Below are 23,344 nucleotides of genomic sequence, written 5' to 3' on the forward strand. Positions count from 1 at the left end.
GCTAGAAAATTTATAGTAGTAATAAATTAGTCACTTAAAATTGAAGTGGTGTTGAATAATGTAGATAGAGAAATAATAAAAAAAATAATTAGTATAAATATAGTTGAGTGTTAATTTTTGACAAAACAATGCTATGAGAATAAAGATATATAATCGTATGAGATTATATAGCTATCAATTCTGTAGATTAGAAATCCAAATGTTTGAAAAGAGGTGACTAAACATTTTGATATTGATATTGATTTTGAGAAAGAGATAGAGAAATTGATAGAAAATGATGTTGAGAATGTTTCACCATTATTATAAACGTGTGGAGCCTTTAAATTCATGGTAGTAATGAAATTTGAGATTCTCATTATACATCAATTAATTCATCTTCAATTTTGGTCCACCAATGGGTCACTAAAATCTACAAATATTTGGCATTTTTGCAGACAAATTTCATATTTTTTCTCTCAAAATACGTGACAGACAGACAGTTTAATTATTGTACGAATATACCACCCACCATGTAGTAATGCATGCAAATAAATGAAGGTAAAAATAAAATTAAAATGAGTTTCACCTAACTTTACCATCAATACTCGTTTGATATAGATTACTCGAACATACATTTACTGCATTAATCAATGTGCTGAAAAAGCTAGGCTGTAACAGCTAAATTTTTTCAGAAGATAAGTATATGATCATCACGTACATGATAGCTGAATTACTGAACAAATAATAAATGCATTATTTATTTGTGAGATATCAATTTGGGGTAGGTCAAAGAATTACTACTATATTCCAAGTGATATTGTCCCATGCCACAATAAGTTCAAATCCCAGCTACCACTATTGGTCATTATCATAGCATATTTCTACGAAATCAATATAATTAATTAAGGGTAATAGAGTTTAGACCCTTAGAAGGTGATTAAGTTAAAAATTGTGATGATTGGAATGTAAATAAAAATGAAACAAGTAAAGTAGGCTTGATGGGCTATATTGGGCTTGGCCCAACTAGCTTGTCACTAAGCCTACTTCATCTCTCGAAGTATATATATACAGAGAAATATTATGCTACGAAAGAAAAGGGGACAAAAATCAGAGAGATCATGGCCTCAAAGGGTTTGTGAAGCCAATTACTTTTGATTTGAATACAAAATGAATAATGACAAAGTTTCAATAAATACAAAATAAATTCAACTTGTAATGATACAAAAATGAAGGAGACAGTCACAAACAAAGCCATGAGAGTAAAATGCCTTGTGGGTTATCATCTAAAAACAAAACATAGAAAAATGTGGCTTTTTTTGTTTTTATCATAAACCACCCCCCTAAATACACCTACAAGTAAACAACATCTTCAACATTGTGCACATAAAGTGGCTGGTTACTTACTGCGATTTGTTGTGTGCAGAGCCAGATGAATTTACCTCCGAGGAATTCGATTGAGTAGACGCGTTTCGATTAGGATTCGTAGTAGCAGCCGCTGTCCCCTCCTCGGCTAGCTTCTTTACAAGGTTCATTATAGTAGGAAGGAATTTGGTGGATACTGATAGAATTCCAGGTAACTGTAGTTGTGAACACTTATATCAGAAATGTTATTGTATGCTAAAAAATACTAAGTAGTAACATTACATACTAACATATGAAATACAAAGCTAAATTGAAATATTTCATAGGAAATAGGCCATAGAGTCATGTACATGGCTGCAGAAAAGAAACATTTAAGGCAAGTCCACTTACAACTCCGAGGCGAAACTCATTCGACACATCCATTTGCACCCAGACGGCTTTGAGGAGCAGAAATATCATGAAAAGGACACCAAGATACAGAGGATTTCTGTCGAAATAAAGGGGCAGCGTCATAATAAGAATCGCTCGATCAAAACAGATAGCATACGGAAAGAAAGGAAGATCACGAGTACCTTAAAAGGGTCATAAACTCGTTAAAACCCAAGATAAGCAACGCGAAAATAGCCCATGGAGGTGGCAACCAGTTGTTGTTTCTCTTGTTGGCCTCCTGATAAGTAACGAAACATATTAAGAAACGAAGCCTTAAACGAATGTTTATAATGCGACGAATTAGCATAAAGTTTACCTGAGCAGTGATTGCCTGACCAACTGTATACTCTGTCTCAGTTTTAAACTGCCTCCATAGGGATTTGCACTGGACCGGTGTTAACAAGGTTCTCGTTGGTGGAATCTGGACAGCGAACGACCAATATGTTAACTACAACGCGCAATGTGCATAATAAGTTAACTAGCTACCTTTTCCCAACTGCTCGAGGCCAGAGGGTCGGCTGTAATACTCCTATTGCCAGAAGCTGCACCTTTCGGGTCCATAAGAGCAAGGGACAAGAGACTCTCGATGTTATCAGCATCATCTTCCAGCCGGATAGCAGACATAATCGATAGCAACTTCAGCGACTGGCGCAAGAAAAAAACGAAATCATAAATTTTATAAACTAACATAATCAAGCCAATTATCCGGTTAAGTAAATAATATCACCATACAGCAGAACGAGCCGTTTTAGTTATTCCTCGAACATCTTCTTTCCCAGTCCAGACGCGTGGCATTGAATCAGCGTCGTGACTAAACAGCGTTGTGAACCTGTACAAGGTAGTTCGTCCAACAAGGGTTATGACATGACATTAGCAATATATCATATGATGTGTACGACAAATACCTGTCTTTCATACGGATCAAGACTCTTCCAGCTTCTTCTTTCGCCTTTGCTTCAACGATCCCTCTCGCATGCGTTTCCAGTTTCGACACCATCTTATCTTTTGTTGCATTATCCATTTCAAAACCGGTAAGTGAACCAGAAAATCCGGAAACAGCCTTTTCTTTCTCGCGCTGGAGAAGCTTTCTGATTGCCAGCCATGTGTCGTTGCTAGCTCCATCCAACAAAGCCTCAACGGGTGCAGACAATGCCTCGTCTAACTTTGTCTGAAGACACAAAAAAAAACACTATTAGTATGAAAGTTGTGGCAACATGATCATAATGAGACTGTCTCTCACCTCATATGTGCTTGTAAGCTCAGACAACTTGGCAGTCCGAACTGATTCAACATGTGCTTCAATGTCACGGCCGAGTTTCTCTCTCACTTTAGAAGAGTCCCAGTTTGATTGTTCAATATGAACGCCTGCATGCAAAGAAAAAAATCACACGAAAAGCGTTTCTCGGGATCATCAGAAAGAAGGTTGCTACAAACTTGTAAACACAAAGGCTAACAAGTGAAATGTAGATAACCATACCTTCAGCCTCCTCATCAAACTGTGATATACAATGCTTAGCACAATCGCGAGAAGCTGCAGAGAATCCTTTTCCCTCGTTTAGGGCATTGTTGAATGCTTCTTTGAACTTATCCAAGGCTCCAGAGCGTATATGTCCCAACATGGATTGGTATGCAGGTTGGACAAGCTAACAAAAACAAAGAAGAAGTTAAATGTGTATTCCCTTGTCAAATGGGCCCGGCCAGGCCCAGCCCAGACCCACTTGATAAGTCGCTCGAGCTGGGTTGGGTTGGGTTGGGCCGGGCCTTGTTTTTTTTTATTATTTATATAAAAAAAGATGCTAAAAATATACTAAAATGCAAAAATAAAATATACATGTATTTATGTCTCATTTCCACTAAATCAAAATTTAAACAAAGTTTAAGTTCATTTGTTAACATGTATTTATGCCTTATTTCCACTTAATCTAAATTTAAATAAGAGTTTAAGTTCATTTGTTCTGGCATATTTTTTCTCTTCTTTATTTTTAATCTAGAAACGCATAGAGGAAGAATCACTATTGTTACTTTTAGTGGTAGATAATAGCATAGTAGTTGAGATTGTATTTTTAAAACTATAAATATATGAACTAATTTAAATATCCTAGAATTGTTTATTAGATATTAGGGTTTGAATAGTAAGACATGAATAATATTTGTAAAGATAAACTTCACAGTATCATTTTATACCTGTAAAAGCTTATCTTCCAAAAATTTTCGCTTTGCAGTTCGCACACCTTCGTCAAAAAATGTGGCTTCAAAATCATACCTAACATGGGAAAGAGAATAAAACATTGGCAAAAATGTGTCGACTCAAAAATCAGATAGCAATCATTAAAACCATAAAAATTGATCAAAGGACAAATGCGTACATTTGAATACAATTAAAGTAGCATTAAAACAAACTCGAGTGACTTACTCTTTTAAACAAGCATCCATAATTGATGTAAGTTTTTTCCCAAACCCTCGCACTGGTTCAGTTTGTATTGTCTCTTCTAATTCACGCCATTCCTAGAAATATGAACGGACAACTTAACAATTCATAAATTTCACAGAAATTGAAAGGTAACTCAAATAATATATATGTACTTTGTCATGTGATCAATACCGCATTTTCACTGAAAGATGAGAACTTTTCATTAGAAATCTCGTCACAACGGACAGTCGCAACCATAACCTATAAATGAACAAGCAAGCCTTTAAATGTTTAAACTTCCTCAAAAAGTTTGTAGTGGTCCTAAAATCATATATGGATCGATACCTTGTGAGCAGGCAGGTCAAGGTCCTTGTTCTCCTTTATGACCTTCCATATTTGTTGTGCACTGAACGAAAAACCTGAAGCTGGAACTACACCACGCCTATCACCGGCAAGCCCACCAGGAGCGATAGACTGGTGAAATCGCTGTCTTAGACTCGCCACCTTAAATTAAAGAGAAAATGTTAACCAAATGGATGATTCATGTCTCCAATATTTGGCAGAGAGTAATTAAATGATTAACACAACCTATATATACCTGCTCTTTAAATTGCTCTTCTTTCTCTTCAAAACTAGAGAGAGCGACAACTTCAACCTGACATTCAACGATTCTCGAGAAATAGTAATATCACCATTCATACAAAAATTTTATGACGATCTGATTGAATTTTTCAACATCTCTTTGTCTTACATTGAAAAAATCGCTTAATGGAGTTTCCCTATGAGCTTCGGGTTTCGGGACAGAATCCCATATCTACCCAAGAAGGTGTAAGGAAAAAACAAAGGAATGCATTAGGGAGAAGCTGTAATGAAAAACACCAAATGTACATTGAAGAGTTTCACAAAATGCACCTTCTGAATGTCTTCCCGTAAAACTGGTTCTAGGTTTTCCAAAGGTGTCTACATTAACCAAAATGAGAAATGCATAATCTAGCTAGACATACACTTAGCACTCATTTTAGACATACGAGGGAGAGCATACCCTTGTTTTATCACGAATAACGAACAACAAGGTTGTCTTACGCGGACTAAATAGTCTCATCATAACCTGTAAAGTGCATGTTAAATCATTGATGTATTTGCTATTCATATCCAAGACTCTCAGACATCAGACTCGGACCCAATAACTTGCCTGAAACACAGTTTTCAAAAGAGGTTTATTTGCAGCTTGCTCACGGCCAATGTCATGACACCACCTGAATATTAAAAATATATCTTGAGAGTAATTTAGTAATTCTAAAACCAATACAAAAGCTAGTGCACATCTAATGAAATTCGATAATCTTACATGTTTATCAATACTATATCTGATACAGCAAGGGCAAAAAGAGAACTTTGTTTCTCGAAAGCAGTATCATCCTGGAGAAGAAAAAAAATAGCTACAATATTGTCACTTTAATAATCAATGACAACTAATCAGTATTAGATACAAGATGGAAATGAAGGCCATAAACCATGACATGCACAAAATGCCACAACAATGTTAAAGGTCACTTAGCATAAAGTGAGTTAGACCTCTCCTCGTTCTCTTCCATCGGTACCCTCTAAATCCATGACAACGGTACAGGGTTCCATCCCGACACACCTAGCCATCCATATACCTTTAGTGGTTTGGGACCTGATTGAGTTACACATTGTCAATATCCGAAACATACAACGAAACAAATTACAATAGTAGAGTAAATAAACGCGTGCCTTCCCTTGAAAGCATCCATTTCTCTGAAATTAGTACCAAACAGATGATTCATCAACGTACTCTTCCCTGTCAAGAACGAACCGCACTTCACATCAGACACATTGACTATGATCGGTGACAATCACTAAGCATAAAAAAAATCTATACCGCTACTCTGAGGGCCCATGATGGCTACTACTGCATAAGAAAGTCCACATTCCGAAAGTTTAACCTCCTTCATGAAATAATCGACCCCTTCGACGTTGAAATTACCATCCCCGTCTAAGAGGTGAGTTGAGCAACATTCTTTATCTAGGTAAAGTTAAGCAACAATGGTTTCATTATAAAGCAATGTAATAAGTTATCAAGAATCACTCACTTCACACCAAAAAAATCGAATGTCAACACCTCAACAATTTCATGCAAATAAAAAAATGAAATGTAAATCGAATATCATGCATAGGCTAGTCAAAAAATCTAATGACAAAGTGCTCATGCAATCCAAAGCCACACATTGATAATGCCACCAACCAATATTAGAAATAAATGTTGATAATGATTATAGTGGATCATTCAATCGATGTGTTTTTACATAATGAAAACAAACAATAGAATGTCGTATGCGTACCCATGTGTGGAGGAAATTGAGAAATTCCGGTGACGGCGGCAAGCTACCGGAGATTGGGAGATCGGAGAATTGTGCGAAGAAGGTGAGGATCCTATATAAGCGTTAGTTCGCAAGCATACATGATTTTGTGTGTGTAAAATGTGTGAATTTGCACCTTGAAAAAGTGATGATCAGAGAAAATTTTATTTTTAGAGCCAAAATTGAAGGAGTGGTTGTATTGAATTAGTTGTATAACTAAATACGTACCAATTCATTATGGACTTTTAGTTACTTCGTCCCAAGAATTATTTTTTTAGTACGGAATATTCTTTAAAAATACACAAATTCCATTTATATATATATATATATTATCCAATTACATATTATTCATAATATATTAGCTTATTTATCATTTTTATCACAAATGTTGAATTTGATTTTATGAAGGATGACTCGAATATGAATTGTGAGTAGTAAATGTAATTTCGGTATTATCTCAAAAGACAAATTATCATACAAGGATTATTAATGAGAGGAACATCAATTGCCCACAGCCATGAAATGTAAGGTAGAAAAAATTAATAATATGGTAATTATCTTTAATTACTATAATTCCTAACACTCACAACATCAACTAAACATGTTTATTTTCCTATATAAAGTATAAAATCTATTTTCTCTGCTTATAGTATTTGCTAAGAAACCGTTTGTTTTATTTACTAGTATTACATATATCATATACTATCACCTAATACTTACCAATAAATACTAAAATAGTCGATTTAATTTAACTATGACATTTCACCAAAAAAAGTTATATCCGTAAATCGCATTCAGCAATATCGACTTTGGACATTTCACCTTCTCTCATAAATCTGATTAAATAATAAAATAGTGAGTAAAACCGCTGTTACATCTACCATTCAGTTGGTTTTACTCTCTCTCTCTCTCTCTCTCTCTCTGAACTTGGAGGATCCGAATCGAGAGAGATGGGTCGCCGAATACCAGGTCGGATCTCCGCCATTGTTTCATGCTTGCTCGTGTTGTTCTCGTCGGCGCATTCCTTCTACCTCCCCGGTGTTGCGCCTCGTGATTTTGCTAGAGTAACCATTTTTTCTTCTCTCTCTTTCATTTCTGAGTTCTAGATCGGGGTTTAGCTGGATAAACCTTTCGTGATTAGATCTGTAGGTGGTGTGTTGTCTTTATGTGGAGCTTTGTTATTATCCTATTAAATTGATCGGTGGAGATCTAGGATTTATGCTTATCAAACCGGTCTTTGGGTGAATTTGGAGCGATCCGGGGTTTTTGGTGTCGTATTGAGTGTAACAGATGGTTTTATCTTTGTATGTATGTGGATAGGTGGCATTGGTGTATAATTGGATAATTTGTTTGATGTGAGCGAGTATTTGACTTTGGATATAGGGACTGCATGTGTTGCTTTTGTTCTTCTGCCTGTCTTTCTACTTTCTAGGTTTAGCTGCTATGTAATTCCCTTGCATTTATATTTTTCATGATGGTTGATGTTGGTTTGAACTCGCTAGAAGTGGCATTTTATGGTGAATTTTGACCGGATGTCTTGTAGTATGAAGAAGGGGTCAACGTGGATCTGGGATTGGTATGCTGTATAAAGGGGATAATATTGAAGCATTTTTCGCTAGTATATGAATATGGATTTGATAGGGAAAGTCAGCTGATCACATAGTATTTTAAATTCTGAGCTCGATCTGGGATTGGTACCTGTGTTGTATAGACTATAAAGGCAATAATATTGAAGCATTTGTTGCTAGTATATGAATACTGATTTGATAGGGGAAGGCGAATAAGTTGATCACTTATTCACATTTGTATTTAAATTCTGAGCTTGATCTGGCTCTCCATGTGCTAGTCATGATGAATAAAGTCATTTTATTTCTCCTCCTTCAAGACTTCAAAGTTAGCCATTGTTGATTAGATGCAGAAGTGTAACATTTTTGCAAATGTAAATAATTTACAAACTTATTCCTCTTCTGGCTTACCAAATCTAAGATTTCATCAATCGCTTTATTCCTTTTTTTTTCAAAAATGAGTGGAAATGTTAGGGTTGATGTATCTATTGGCTTAAGAAACATGTTTGTTCAAACATCTCGTGCTTGATAGCTAATTAGTTCACTTCTGAATATGGTGAAGACAATGTCTTGCTTTCTCAGAATTTTATGTCTTCTCCAATTGTAATGCTTTTCTTTCCCATTCCTATCAGGGGCATGAACTTCCTGTGAAAGTGAACAAGCTGTCATCTACTAAGACACAACTTCCATATGACTATTATTTCTTGAAATACTGCAAGCCAACTAAGATTCAGAATGTCGCTGAAAACCTTGGAGAGGTGCTTCGAGGTGACCGTATTGAAAATTCAATTTATGCTGTAAGTATCCATGACTAGATAAATACTCTGTAGTTACTCCTCTCTTTTCTATCCCCTAGTTCCTAATATAGATCATTATGCTTTGTAATATTAGTTTAACATGAGGGAGGAAAAATCTTGTACGGTGGCTTGCAAAAGTCATCTTGATGCTCAAGCTGCAAAGGATTTCAAGGAAAAAATTGATGACGAATACAGAGTCAATATGTAAGTGTAAACCAAGTACACCTGAATTCTCTCTCGCTGCTGCCATTCTTTGTTAGTTTGTCATTTTTTTAGCATTATCCATACTATTCTTCTACCATATGATGATATGCTGGTGATGATTGCTTTATTGATTCTGCATGTTAACACCTGAAACTGGATGCAGGATTCTAGATAATCTTCCAGTAGCTGTACTTAGGCAAAGGAGAGATGGAATTCCATCTACAACTTATGAGCACGGTTTTCGTGTAGGGTTCAAGGGAAACTATGCTGGGGTATGTTGGTCTCTTTTTTCTTATGTTAAACATATGGCTCATTTAAAATATTTATTGCAAACACATCTACTTGCTTTAATGCATGTAAATATTTTCCAGAGCAAAGAGGAGAAATATTTTATTCACAACCACTTAAGCTTCAGAGTTATGTATCATAAAGATCCGGATACTGATACTGCTCGAATTGTTGGATTTGAAGTATCCCCTGGAAGGTGTGTTGCTCTTATTTTAATAATTTCACCAGTAACTCAGATTTGTTTACATGTATAGATTGGCTTTAAAGTTAAATTTGGAGCTTGTATGAGAAAAAATGATAATGGATAGAATTTTCCCCATCCATATACCGTATGAAGGAATGCCTAGGTTTTTTAATTTCTTCCTGAAGTTATTTTTTCTCTGATTCTTATTTCTTTTCTCCAATATTGATCCTGCAGCATTAACCATGAGTTCAAGGAGTGGGATGAAAAGAACCCTAATGTGCCGACATGCAACCAGAACACCAAAAATATGGTTCAGGGGAGTACTGTACCACAGGAAGTGGATAAAGACAAAGACATCGTATTTACTTATGATGTTACTTTCAAGGTAAGCTCCTGTAATTCGAAGAATTTAAATATTCTGCCAATATCTGTTGGTCCTCCCACAACAATAACACAAGGTTCCATTGCAGGAAAGTGATATCAAGTGGGCATCCAGGTGGGATACATACCTTCTCATGAATGATGATCAGATTCACTGGTTTTCAATCATTAACTCCTTGATGATTGTCCTCTTCCTTTCTGGTATGGTTGCCATGATAATGATGAGAACTCTGTACAAAGATATTGCCAACTACAATCAATTGGAAACCCAAGATGAAGCTCAAGAAGAAACAGGGTGGAAGCTGGTTCATGGAGATGTTTTTAGACCGCCATCAAACTACGGATTGCTGTGTGTTTACGTTGGTACTGGCATTCAGATCTTTGCAATGACACTCGTGACAATGATATTCGCATTGCTAGGTTTCCTATCTCCTTCCAACCGTGGTGGGCTGATGACAGCTATGGTTCTCTTGTGGGTTTTTATGGGGTTGTTCGGTGGATACTCGTCTGCCCGTCTTTACAAAATGTTTAAGGGAACTGAGTGGAAGAGGAATACCTTGAAAACAGCCTTCATGTTCCCTGGTATACTCTTTGCAGTCTTCTTTGTGCTGAATGCTCTCATTTGGGGAGAAAAGTCATCTGGTGCTGTACCTTTTGGAACAATGTTTGCGCTCGTATGTCTATGGTTTGGAATATCAGTACCATTGGTATTTGTCGGGAGTTATTTGGGATTCAAGAAGCCTGCTGTTGAAGATCCTGTGAAGACAAATAAGATCCCGAGGCAGGTACCTGAACAGGCCTGGTACATGAAGCCAGTATTCTCTGTACTCATCGGAGGCATCCTTCCATTTGGTGCGGTTTTCATAGAATTGTTCTTCATCTTGACTTCCATCTGGCTGAACCAGTTCTACTACATCTTCGGCTTCCTCTTCATAGTTTTCGTGATCTTGATAGTCACATCCGCAGAGATCACCATCGTCCTCTGCTATTTCCAGCTCTGCAGCGAAGACTATAACTGGTGGTGGAGAGCTTACCTGACTGCTGGCTCCTCTGCTCTATACCTCTTCCTGTACTCAGCTTTCTACTTCTTCACCAAGCTGGAAATCACCAAGCTGGTTTCGGGCATTTTGTATTTCGGGTACATGCTCATTGCATCATATGCTTTCTTCGCCCTGACCGGAACGATAGGGTTCTATGCTTGCTTCTGGTTTGTCCGCAAGATATATTCCTCCGTGAAGATCGATTAAGGAAAACGTAGAAGCGAGAGATTCTAACAGTCTTTGGGATGGGAGACAAGTTATATCAGGTACCTCTGATTTGCAGTATGAGCTTTTAAACTGTGTAAATGTTTACACTGCTGCAAAACCTCAATTTTCTGTTGCCACTGTAGGGCTTGTCTTATAATCTTAATAGTTTTTTCGACTTTTGTCATCTACGGTGATGTCACTTTTATGAAGTCTTTAAAGATTTTGAACAACTTTGATAGTAAACAGACCAATCATACAAATTGTAGTTTAATATATATATCATGTTCTTTCTCGTTAAAATTGTTACTACTAATTTTAGGTATAAAGGTATTACTAATATTTATGCTTTGGGATAAGTGCTTGATGAGCTAGTATTTTGACCAGAAAGCACTAACTGGGAGTCATTTGTAGTATAATTAATTGTATTTATTCTTGATTGTGATTATTTCAGCATTATCAAATGGAATTTTGGTTGGAGACAAAGTGGATCATAGAGGAATCCTAAGATATTACTATTTGGATGAGAATTGGGTTGATTTATATTGACATTTGTGAGGTTGATGCATCTGATATATTAATCTACCTAATTCTAAAATTTGGAAGAAGTAATTATATTTATATACTTATGTGGAATGTGGTTAGATGGATTTCTTTTTGCATACCTCATTGTTGCATTTGAAAAGGGTGTTACCTAAATGCAACATTTGATTTATTTATAGTTTTGGCAATATATTGCCTACCAAATAAAAGAATTTGATAGATGTCAGTTCAGGGGTGCGTTAAAATGTCAATTTTTCTTAAATTGCTAACTTGCTAAACCATCAGCATAGTGTATTAAAAATGTCAACACGATCATATTAAAATGTCAACACATATTGCGTCAAAATGTCAACTTTTCTTATATTGCTAACTTGCTAAGCCATCAGCATAGTGTATTAAAAATGTCAACACGATCATATTAAAATGTCAACACATATTTGTGTTGACATTTTAATAAACAGTGTTGACATTTAAATATTAATGTCAATATAATGTATTAAAATATCAACTCAAATTTATGTTGACATTTCAGTATCATCGTGTTGACATTTTTAATACATTGTATTGATGAGTTAGCAAGTTAGCAACTTAAGAAAAGTTAGCAATGATCACAGCTCTATCAGTTCAAACTTCAAAAGATATAACATTTGATCATAAAATCGACCATCATATAAATGTTAGTATTTGGTAAATTCAACATTTACCAAAAAATAATGTCCCAAATTAATTGAGATATTTTTTTTAGGATGAGAAAAAATCAATGTTTAGTGATTAAGTGGATAAATAACAAAGTAAATGATATAAAAACTAAAAATGAAGTAAAAGAGATTAAATACTAGTTGATTATTGCTAAATGAGAAAATGACTTACTACTATTTAGCTTGAATATAAAAAAATACGAATCAATTAATCTAGGATAGGAAGAAATGAGTATTAGTTGTAATAGTAGTTCATTATTCATACTTGAATTGCTTTATATCAATGTTTTTTCATATATTACAATAATGCTTCTTTTTATTGCAATTGTAAATCATATAATGATCAATTATCCACGAGAGAGTGTTATATTGTTAACTCAATAATTAATTGCTAACTATAATTAAATAATAGTCATTAGAGTATCCACAATGGGGCGCCATATAGCCCGCCCTATAGGGCGCCCTATCCTCCGTTACATCAGCATTTTATCCTTCATCCCTTCCGCCTGCAGTGGAACGTCCTATAGCCCGCCATATAATTTTAACTCCTATTTTATATTTGTTTTTTATTTTTTATGTTTGCAAATATATCAATTAGCAAGAATAAATATAAAAACACCACAAATTAAAGGCAAATCCTATTGTCAGTATTTATTTTTTATTTTTAATATTTTATGCTTGCAAATACAGAAAATCGTCGGAATTCATTATTGAATTAAGAGAGAAATTGAGATGGGGAAGAGAGTGGAGTGAAAGGTGTGAAATGAAGTAAAATATTTGGTGATATATGTAGGAGAAAATTTTAAAAAAATGAAAATGTGTGCATCGTCCGGACCTATCCTCCTTACCCCTGCAATGGGGCGGAGGATAGGCCGGAGGATGCAAAAAATGGTCCATCGTCCGCGGAGGATGTATAAGGCTCGGAGGAAGGAGATCGCATAGTCCGCGGAGCTACAGTGGCGGACGATAGCACGCACGATTCATCGATCGTGCTATCGTCCGCCCCACTGTGGATGCTCTTAGATATTCAAATCAAAGACCTAGATCATCAGCACCGGAATGTCAATACGATCAACAAAAAATGTCAATAAGGGTATTAAGGTCAATTTATAACAAATTACTTGTAACTAACTTTTGAAAAATATCTCATAATTTTAAAACACATATAACTTTCTCGACTTAAGTTATTTTTCGCACAATATATATCAAATTAAAGATAATTTCATAAGAATTCTAACAAAATCTCACTTGCATATGTTCTGGTGTCAAAATTTGAAAAAAATTCAAAAATTTTCAATTTATTCGTACGGCAACAAAAGTCAACATAGTATATAAAATATGTCAATATAATACATGTAGAATGTCATTCTTAAAGCAATATGTTTGATATTCTCAAAACATTGTGTTGATATTTTCAAAACACTATATTGACATTTTCAAACAAAACTCTAATTTGGTAGTTTTTTTATTTTTTCGATTTAATTAATAAAAATGAAAATTACACGTGGCAAATTTTAGACCACTAGATTTCTAAAATCCTATGGTCTTAAATTAGTTGTAACTAGCAACTAGAGAGTGAATTAGAATGAATCACAAGCCATTCTCCACATTTGTATTTAATTGATATAACGTGAAATTTTTTATCTGATCATCTCCCTATATTCTAGCATTATATATAAATTCCCATAATCTAGATTGATAATCCAAAAGCCAAGAAATCAATTAAACAAACAACATTTGATGAAGAAATCTTGATAAATTGGCAAAGCATTTCTTACAAATTGCTTTCTTCAGCATGAGAAACTCACAAGGCATGAGATTGTATGAATACACTGGAGATTTTGCGCATGAACTCGTTTTGTCAATGACGGGAACTATCTATATATACACGTTCTTCTCCGGAATCATCTCAAAATCTACTGTGATCTTGGACATAGATGGTGTGTGTTGCATGTATGTACAACTTCAACCCAACATAGCCCAATTAAAAATGGTTTTGGTGAAAAATGTAGTGTCTTGGAAACTCATGATCTCAAAATTGGGTGTAGTGTGGGAGTACCCGCGCTGCGTCGAAAGAAACAAACGAGCGCCTCTCATCAGCTGCAGACGGCCTCGACTGAAAGCTTCTTCATCACATTCGGACATGGATCTCCACCAAAGATCTCGGGTGTTACAGGCACCGCACAAGATTGCTGGCCGACACAGTACTGTACAGAGAATGGGAATGTTTAAATTAAACACGAGCAACGGTCTTGAATGCAGGAAGAGGTAAAGAAATACCCTCTCAAAAACGTCGTAGGAGTGGAAAGCATGGCAGCTCCCCTGTTGGAAGTTTCCACAGGAGCCTTCGGGCGTCCCAAAGCTGGCAAACTTGATGGACGAGATCTTCTGACCCGAGGCACACGAGAGGTGAGCTTTCGGCCTCAATGGTTTGTCAACTTTCCCTGATGACAGCAGCTGCCAGTTCACTAAGGTGGGCTGCCATTCGAATATATCAGAGCATACGCTCGCTACTTCCCTTTTCACGAGATTGATCCCGTAAGGATTCCCTCCCCATTCTTCAAACAGGACCAACAGATTTCCGGTCGGATACAGCCAGGAACGAGGAACGTGGTACCTAGAATTTAGAAGTCCAAGTCTTATCAAATTTGTGCTCGTATCTGAATGAAATACAAAGAATCTCGCGTTACCATCTCTGAGAAGCTTCGCCACAGTTGGTTAGGCATTTTTTCTCATTGAACCACCCAGCGTAGTTGCAGGGCTCGCAGCCATTAGATGCTTTGTACTGGTTCCAGTAGCGCCCGATGCTTTGGCCATTTATCCACACCTGACCTTTACTCATGGTATTCATATCCAACGCCAAAGGCTCGTCTCCTTCTGGTGCGTTGAACGTAGTCTAGAAAACAACGAGGCGAAAATATTTGGAGATTAAGAGAAATAGCTATCAAGTTGCATAGAGGAATAACTGATCGAAAGTCGAAACACACTTACCTTGTACCATGTCAGTGGTAGCCTTTCACTGACGTACGATCCTTCAACCCATTCAACGGACGAGCTTCCACTGAGTGAGTGAAGGCTAAGAGATTCTCCTTTTAGACCGACCTGTCCAGAATTCGGTTGAATTAACACACGGGAACGCAAGCAACGGAGGTAAATACATGTGTCTTTAGTATACTAACCGTATAAGACCATTTTTGCCATGTCAAGTCTCTTCGCCCCTCATTGAGACCACTGAGTGAAACGGGACCAAGAACTCCAGCATTCCACGTTTCAAAATGTGGGCCGACATTCTGAGCCCACGCAGATGAAGAAACGTGTAAACAAGAAGCAAAAGATAAGGCTTCCATGTATGCACAAGGAGCAGAAAAGGGATGGAGAACGTACCGGGAGACCAACAGCAATGCTCAGCAGCGAGATGTGGTTTACTCCGGCTTTCAGAGGCACGCTGTCCGAAAAAGTTAATTTGGGATGTTCTAGACTTCCATAGGCAGTTCCTGTAAGAAAGCCATGTCAAGAATGCTTTCTGGTGACTGTCACATCATACGAGATCTACAACGCTTAATTTTATCAATTAGATTGCGCACCTGAAAGCTGTCCGTTGATAAATACATGCAGGGCATGGCCAGCAGACGATACTGTGAGAACGGGAGGCTTCCCCCCTCTAAAGAATCCTTCGCTCGGGTCAATCTCCACTCTGAATAACAGAAACAAACACGATAAACATAATACTGAGAAAGGATCAAAAGAAATAGAGTTGAATTCTACTCTAGACTTACTCTGTTGTATACCATAAATAGTCAGTGTTGTCTCTGGTGGTATTGATTTGCTCCACCAATCCAACCATCGTAAATGAGTTGTCCCTGTGTGATGCAGCCTCTTCGTTGTACGACTCCCAATCAAATCCTTTACTGACAGGGGTCATTTTCATTTGTGCACTCTGAGCACCAATCTAAAGAAAAAAACTTGCTTGTTATCAAGATGTTCTCTCTTTATATAATCGAGAGAACACGGGACTAAAAGGCTGTTTCTTACCCTTGCTGTATTATAAACAGTGTTCTTGCAATCTGGAAGGATGCTGATGGACCAAGGAGGCAAGTTGTAGTGTCCGTTCGCAAACGCCACTTTAGCAAACGAATGCTGATTATAATTTGCAAGAAAAGCAGCACACGAACCAGACTTGGATTTGAAAACATGAGCCTGCGTGGAATAACATCACATTTCTGTCGTGGATAATGGAATCGAGAACAAACGGGAGAATTTTAACTAAATGGACCTCCTGATAGTTTCCAAGTGGCGTTACTGTGGGTTCTCCCGATATTAGAGCTGGCTCACAGAGCTTGATGGCTCTATGCAAATCTTTCAAATGGCCCCACTTAGGCTCCCTCATTAATCCTACACATCAGAATTAAGATGTCGAGCCACTATCTAGCCGTGAATTCGAATGCTTAAATTGAACTGGAAGTCAATTACTACATCAAGAGCATAAAGCTTCAACAGAAACAAATTCGTGTACGGACCATATTCATCAAGAGGCGCATCATAGTCATAGCTAGTAGCGATAAACGGACCACCAGCAGTCCGGCCGAAGTTTGTACCTCCATGATACTAAAGAAAAGGAAGTAAAACGCACTTAGCTAAATGAAGCTATCCTCAGTTTTATCTAGTAAGCATGTTTAAAGAAAACACAATTTACCATATAATAGTTAATGTAAGAGCCTCCTTTTTGAATAAATTTGGTAACGGAAAAGGCCAGGTCTTCAGCTGGTCGATATGGAACCGGACCTCCAAATTCAGTAAACCTGTAGAACAAGTAGAACAATATTGCAAGACATTACTTTCCTATACAACCTACTAAATATACTCTTTGTCGAAATAGATTGGTTTCAGTAAGTACCAGCCAGTCCATGCTTCAGTCCACATCTTCGGTTTGTAAGCCTTGTTGGGTGAGAAGTAATCACAGTAGAAACCATTGCACGTATTAATCTGCAAAGGCAATGTACGAGTAGGTGGACTGTCAACGACAATAATCACACACGTCGTTAGGAGACATAGTTGAAAGTTGAGCATACTAATTTTATAATAAAAAATGGCATCATGGCATGATAGACGAAGGGAGCGAAACCATGTGCATAAGTGACAAGATCTCAAACATGATTGATGGCCATGAATGTGGACTAGAAACTATACAACATTAAGTACTCAAATGAGAAAAAGGAGCAATACTAACAATAGGATCGGGGGCGTCGTCTTGCTTGCACATGATCCATGGGACGCCAGTGCCGAGACCCACAGCCATTTTGGCCGCCCATTCTGTGTAAGCCCACCCTGGTGCACCCAGCTGGTACTCCATCGGTCCATACTCATTTTCAATCTATCACAAAGAACACTTTTTTTTCAAAGGCCTTCCAATTTCACCTAATATAATGCTTCAGAAAATCGAGCGGGAGCATTTTGACTACCTGAGATAGTATAATCGGACCTCCCTGAGTTTCGTACAGCTTTTCAGCTTTCATCATTTGCACAATCTTGGTTGTGAACTTTTGCATCGCAGCCTTTCGATAACAAAGAGTTTCATAAGCAACAACAGACGAGAAAACCAATTAAAGGGGCTTCTGAAGTATCAATCTATGGAACAAAACTTGAAATTTCAAAGAAATTAAAACCTTAAAAGGCTCATTATCAGTCCTGAAACTAATGCCTGGTACATACTTCAGCCAAACTGGGAAACCCCTGAGATAAGAAACAGCAAGCAAACAAAACTTCAAATCAAGAAAACAGACACTAATTTTAGAAAACATCCTCAGCTTGTTTAGTATCATTACCCAAAATTCCACTCAGCACAGGCATAAGGACCAATTCTGAGGTGGGCATAAAGCCCAGCTTCCTTCACCAGCTTAATAAACTTCACTAAATCATACCTCTCCTCAAAATAATACTGCAAAAGATTCTCTTTTTATAATCAGCCACTGAGAAAATATAAGCACAACTCACACACACACACACAGTTCAATATCTCAAAAAGCTGAAAATGCACATTCAAGTTCCAACCTTTCCAGGTTCAGGCTCATGCCCATTCCAAAACACATAAGTCTGAATCACATCTACTCCACCTTCTTTTGCCTTCTGAATAAGATCTGGCCACATCTGCAACTCCCATTAAAATATTTCCTTAAACAACATGCAATTAATGGGAAAGAAAAGGGAAAACTCAAATTTCAAGAAACTGCAAAAGGAAATATTTTTTAGGCTACATTGCCATCAATATACCTCAGGAGTGCTTCTTGGATAGTGTATTGATCCAGAAATGAGAATCTTCCTCTGCCCATTAACAGAAATGGCCTTTGAATCATACGAAACAGAAGCTTCTCCACAATAAACCCATGAGCTCAATAACACCAAAAATGCGATACACATTGCATTATCCAATTTCAAACCCATAATGCCACGAATGACAAGTAACCCTTCTCCAAGATTGTATTTTTAGGTAGAAATATGCTTTCTTTTGTTTTTCTTGTTATATTATCTTATGCAAAATATACTTTGATTCCTCCTATCCCCTTTTCCCACTTTATTCTATGCTTGTTCCAATTAGAGAGAGAGAATGCAGCACAAAAAGTTGCAAACTTTAGCGGCAAACTGTCTGGAAAAATAAGGCTAACAGCTGTTATCCTTGACCTGAAGGTTTGCCTTTGCCCCCTGTTTGCTTTTGCTTATGGTTCTCACTCTCTAATAATAATGAGAAGCTGCACACGCATTAATGTGTGTTTGTGCGTGTATTGTTCATAGATATATATGCAAACGCAAATGAAACTTAGTGTGTGTTTAAGATTTTGGGTGCTCTGAAGCTGCTTTTGATGACAGACCAAAATTTAGGTGCTTCATTGAAAGTGGAAGTGGGACCCATTTTTTCATACTTTTGGACCCACCAAAAAATTTATGGGTCCTACCTTTTTGGAATCTACTTACCCCAGTAAAAAAAATTCAATTGATTAAATTTAATTCATCCATTTCCAAACACTATAGGACAAAGCACAAATCTTGATAGTAATTATTATTGCGTGGATGAAGATTTAATTAGATAAAATATAAATTGGATGAAGTTTAGTTATATTTAATACTCCACATGTTATAACCACTTTGAACAAACAATGTGACTTTACTTGTCATTTCTAACATTCATTATTTTGGTATTTAAGTTGCGCTTTATTGTCCCCCAACTTGTTCATTTATAGCTTCACCAAATAAAAAAACTTATTCATCTTTTTTTTCGATGGTTTTGCAGCTTGCAAGCATTCACATTTGGTTAACTAATTAGAGAATAAAACGATCTCTTTCCGTAATTTATGCTTAAAAATTATGATTATATATTAAGACATATCTCTTTCCGCTGTCTCTGTGGCAGCTTAAGTATTGCCCCCTTCAAGAAGTCGGGCAATTCTTCCACTTCCAATGCATGCAATCAATACTGTCAAGCATACTGGGAAAACCGTGGACTGTTTGGTGAAGATGAAACAACCGTTGACAATCTTCGGTGGTGGGTGCCCGAAGGAATTCCTCACCGAAAACAGAACGAACGCCTTCGCAAAATTTTTTGAGGCATATGATTCCGGTTGACTCACCCACATGCAAATACTCGTCAAAGAGGTCAGTCATTTGCCCAGTAGCAAGTTGTCGGATGGCACAAGTACACTTCTGCAACGCCGAGAGACTTTGCCGACCGGTTGCGTCTCTACGTGATTGAAATATTCAACACGGGCGGACAATGTGTTGACAATACGCATAAACAACCGTTTTAACATGCGAAAACGGCGCCGAAAGTAATCTTCCAGAAACCGAGGCTGGTCGGAAAAATAGTCGGCAACGAGCCTTTCGTTGGCTCCCTCCCAGTCACGAGGGATGTAGCGGCAAATTGATCTAGTTGGTCGAAGGGGTGGGGCAGGGGTAGTGGCGGCGACATAGGCTTCATAGGCGGCACGATATTGTTCATAGTATTCTTGTTCTTCGCGCTCCGCTTCCGCAATGCTATCGGTGAAATCCATTTTTGAATTTTTTAGAGAGAGTTTGAGTGAGAGAGGAAGATGTAGATGAGTTGTATGAAAAAATATGAATGAGAGATAATTTGATGTGAAAAATAGATGATGAATAAGTGTATTTATAGATGATTTTGGGATTAATTTTTTTAAAAAAAATTCAAAAAAAACGGTAATAAAACGGCTATATTTTTGGGAATATGATTTTTTTGGTATTATTTTTTATTTTAAAAAAATCCAACGGATAATCCGTTGGCGAATAGAAACGCGTCATGTCGCCTGCTCAGCGGCACGGACGTGCTCGATGCATCGAGCAACTCCGTGCCAACGGTGGACAGCGCGTTGCCGCGCCAACGGCACGAACGACGTTCGTCCCAGCGCGGATGCTCTTAGTTGGCAATTAGGACCAAATCCACCAAGAATTTGGTCTCACCCAGTTGGAGTTATTTATAGTTTAGAGTTAATCTTTGAAATTTAAAAATCAAACTTTTATTCTTCATTTGTTTTTGCTATTTATAAGGGCCGGTTTTTTTAGAAGTTTCTAGGGAATTCATTATAGAAATATTTTCAATTGTATAACTATATGAATTAGATAAGATTCTTATTTCTTTTACTTCAAAATTTCATACTATCATAATAGCAATTAGCACCCCAAATAGTGATTAAGGTATCTTATCTGCTAATCTAAATGAGTTTGTGATTGAAATGTCACGAGTTTGAATTTCGCAACATTTATAGTTAATTATTAGCTCGCAATACCTATATAATGTGATGTATATTATTGACCTTATCTAGATTATCATATGATATAAAAGTAAGATTGTAGACACCATCACACCAAGGCAATCAACATTTTTTTTAGTGAAGGGTATTTTAAATAGAGGTAATTTTATTTTATTCTTGAAAGTATGGCTCTGCCTATACAGTTTGCCGGGAAGAAACAGTTTGTCCCACTAAAAAATACTATTAAAATAAGCATTTGTTCAATTAAAAATATTCCAATAATAACAAACAACCCATTATTACTATATGTGCATAATTGCGCCTACCTATAACATACTCTCCAAACAAGTCATTATATCATAATTATTGAACTCGTATTTAATTCAATTTATACAGCCTAACTGATCTGAATTAATTCATTATTTATTTCAAAATTCTGGATGCATACATTTATGTCATAATTTAACTAATTACCATGTCAAAGCTCTTTTCTTTTTCTTTTTTATTTTAACTTAAAACGAAACTTTGCAAAAACTAATTTACAAGATTAATTATATTAATAATACCTTATCCTTGTTCATAAGATTAAATCTGCACAATTCCTCTGTTCAGCTTCTCACCAACATGATTTTTTTATCTGATTACTATAATCATCCAATGTCCAGACATTTTATTAAAAATTTTAATATTATATGATAAAACTCGTTACAGTAAATAAATAATAATTGAAAAAGTATTTTTTTTAATAAATTTGAGGCTTATAATTTACATCAACTAGTTCATTTAATTTTGTGAGCCATATGATTGATCGATCCATTTTAATGTTTAAGCTTAATTAACATCACTATAGGACCCAACTACAATGACTAGTCGTTTTCTTTTTGTATTATTGTAGTTTATTTATAGGGATGGGCTTCAAATTTCAATCATAAAAAAACATTTAAATCATATATTGTATGGCTAGATTCAAAATTATGCCTTCCTCTACCTTATTTAAGCTCTACGATTAATTGCAACTCAATTCACATTCTTATATTAATTTATTATATTAATCAAATCAATTTATTATATTAATGTTAGCGATGATTTTTCATTCCGCTTAGTGATCAAAATAACCACTCATAACTTTTTGATTATTTTGCATGTGACTATTGTGAAAATAGTGTATATAATTATTGATATTTTGAAAATTTTAAAAGTGTTATTTCAAAGATATTAAGACAAACAGAACCCCTATTTTTCGAGAAATGATTGCAATATTCTGGCATCATTGCTAAATGGAAATTATCCTCTATGAGCTGTCAATATATATTTTGTTAATTTGCATAAGCAAAATGTCTTTAACTTTTGGGGTTGATTGGCTGGCTAAATTTCTATTCAATATACACCATGATAGATAAATGACCCTGATTTACATTATTTTAATAATAATTATAAAGAGCATTATGTTGATTTAGCGTCACATATTAGCTAGATCATGTATCCATTATTCAATTTTATTTCTATTCTATACTTATTATTATCAAAATTACTTAATCGTCAGGCAATGTTATCTGTATAATATTTTTATAAATATCCTATTATTTGAGATTAAATAATATAATATTATTAAAAAATATTTTTGTTATATAAAAAACCTAAAATCTATAAACCATAACTTTTTTTATATTTTAATGTGGCACTCTTAAACTATCAAATTAAATAGCTCCAATATTTTTTTGTGACGAATTTATTTGATTTGGACCAGTTCAATTACAAACAGGCCCAAAGGGCCGCTTTCAACCTTTGGTCGAACCTATACCTTTTTAAATCCCAACTCTCTTCAATTTTCAGTTTTCTAATTATAACTATTTTATAAATATTGTAAGAATGTTAAAAAAAATTAATTTATACTTACTAAATTAGTTTGGCGCCTTTCTCCTTTTGATTATAGCTAATGATGAGTTCTCTTGTGCAATCGTTTCATCTTCTTTTATAATGTAATGTTCCAATCCAAGTAGAGAATAAGCCTGATTTTTGTAATTAAAGTTTGAAGATATTTTATAATATAAATATCTAGGAATAAATAGAATATATAACAAAAAAAAAGTAGAGAATATTTCAGCCAATGAAGAGTTCTCTTGCGC

General features: G+C 35.9%; 3 protein-coding genes across 3 annotated transcripts; 1 reads left to right on the forward strand and 2 right to left on the reverse strand.

Moving 5' to 3' along the window:
- Positions 1-1,320: 1,320 nt before the first annotated feature.
- On the reverse strand, positions 1,321-6,231 carry LOC121794213 (protein ROOT HAIR DEFECTIVE 3-like; the record flags this gene model as incomplete). Its single annotated transcript, XM_042192283.1, has 22 exons — positions 1,321-1,556; positions 1,732-1,828; positions 1,914-2,008; positions 2,087-2,191; positions 2,257-2,415; positions 2,503-2,599; positions 2,676-2,938; positions 3,011-3,135; positions 3,248-3,413; positions 3,955-4,033; positions 4,184-4,275; positions 4,373-4,441; positions 4,526-4,684; positions 4,779-4,835; positions 4,932-4,994; positions 5,093-5,140; positions 5,223-5,288; positions 5,373-5,436; positions 5,529-5,599; positions 5,756-5,858; positions 5,936-6,002; positions 6,084-6,231. Coding segments are annotated over 22 exons (2,370 nt in total), but the record flags the coding sequence as incomplete, so codon positions are not given.
- Positions 6,232-7,424: 1,193 nt separating this feature from the next.
- LOC121794212 (transmembrane 9 superfamily member 7-like) lies at positions 7,425-11,527 on the forward strand. Its single transcript, XM_042192282.1, has 7 exons — positions 7,425-7,625; positions 8,759-8,923; positions 9,018-9,127; positions 9,291-9,399; positions 9,499-9,611; positions 9,834-9,984; positions 10,070-11,527. Exons 1-7 carry the CDS (start codon positions 7,512-7,514, stop codon positions 11,225-11,227), a joined length of 1,920 nt encoding a protein of 639 aa, XP_042048216.1. The 5' UTR covers positions 7,425-7,511; the 3' UTR covers positions 11,228-11,527.
- Positions 11,528-14,183: 2,656 nt separating this feature from the next.
- Positions 14,184-19,287, reverse strand: LOC121794214 (beta-galactosidase-like). The gene is made up of 19 exons (XM_042192284.1): positions 18,733-19,287; positions 18,514-18,609; positions 18,288-18,400; positions 18,129-18,195; positions 17,925-18,017; positions 17,693-17,836; positions 17,360-17,448; positions 17,159-17,264; positions 16,983-17,070; positions 16,739-16,857; positions 16,498-16,662; positions 16,242-16,414; positions 16,050-16,159; positions 15,850-15,959; positions 15,645-15,755; positions 15,457-15,567; positions 15,156-15,361; positions 14,746-15,082; positions 14,184-14,672 (listed from the first exon to the last, which is right to left on the reverse strand). The coding sequence occupies exons 1-19, from the start codon at positions 18,901-18,903 to the stop codon at positions 14,562-14,564; spliced, it is 2,520 nt and encodes an 839-aa protein (XP_042048218.1). The 5' UTR covers positions 18,904-19,287; the 3' UTR covers positions 14,184-14,561.
- Positions 19,288-23,344: the final 4,057 nt, after the last annotated feature.

The sequence above is a fragment of the Salvia splendens genome, chromosome 3 (genome assembly GCF_004379255.2).
Source record: "Salvia splendens isolate huo1 chromosome 3, SspV2, whole genome shotgun sequence".
NCBI classification, from domain to species: Eukaryota; Viridiplantae; Streptophyta; class Magnoliopsida; order Lamiales; family Lamiaceae; genus Salvia; species Salvia splendens.

Coding starts and splice junctions, on each gene's coding strand:
- LOC121794212 (XM_042192282.1), top strand. CDS start 7,512: ATGGGTCGCCGAATACCAGGTCGGATCTCCGCCATTGTTTCATGCTTG. Junction 9,612..9,833: donor TTTGAAGTATCCCCTGGAAG/GTGTGTTGCTCT, acceptor TTGATCCTGCAG/CATTAACCATGAGTTCAAGG. Junction 9,985..10,069: donor CTTATGATGTTACTTTCAAG/GTAAGCTCCTGT, acceptor GTTCCATTGCAG/GAAAGTGATATCAAGTGGGC.
- LOC121794214 (XM_042192284.1), bottom strand. CDS start 18,903: ATGGGTTTGAAATTGGATAATGCAATGTGTATCGCATTTTTGGTGTTA. Junction 18,196..18,287: donor TGTGCTGAGTGGAATTTTGG/GTAATGATACTA, acceptor TTCTTATCTCAG/GGGTTTCCCAGTTTGGCTGA. Junction 17,449..17,692: donor ACGACGCCCCCGATCCTATT/GTTAGTATTGCT, acceptor TTGCCTTTGCAG/ATTAATACGTGCAATGGTTT.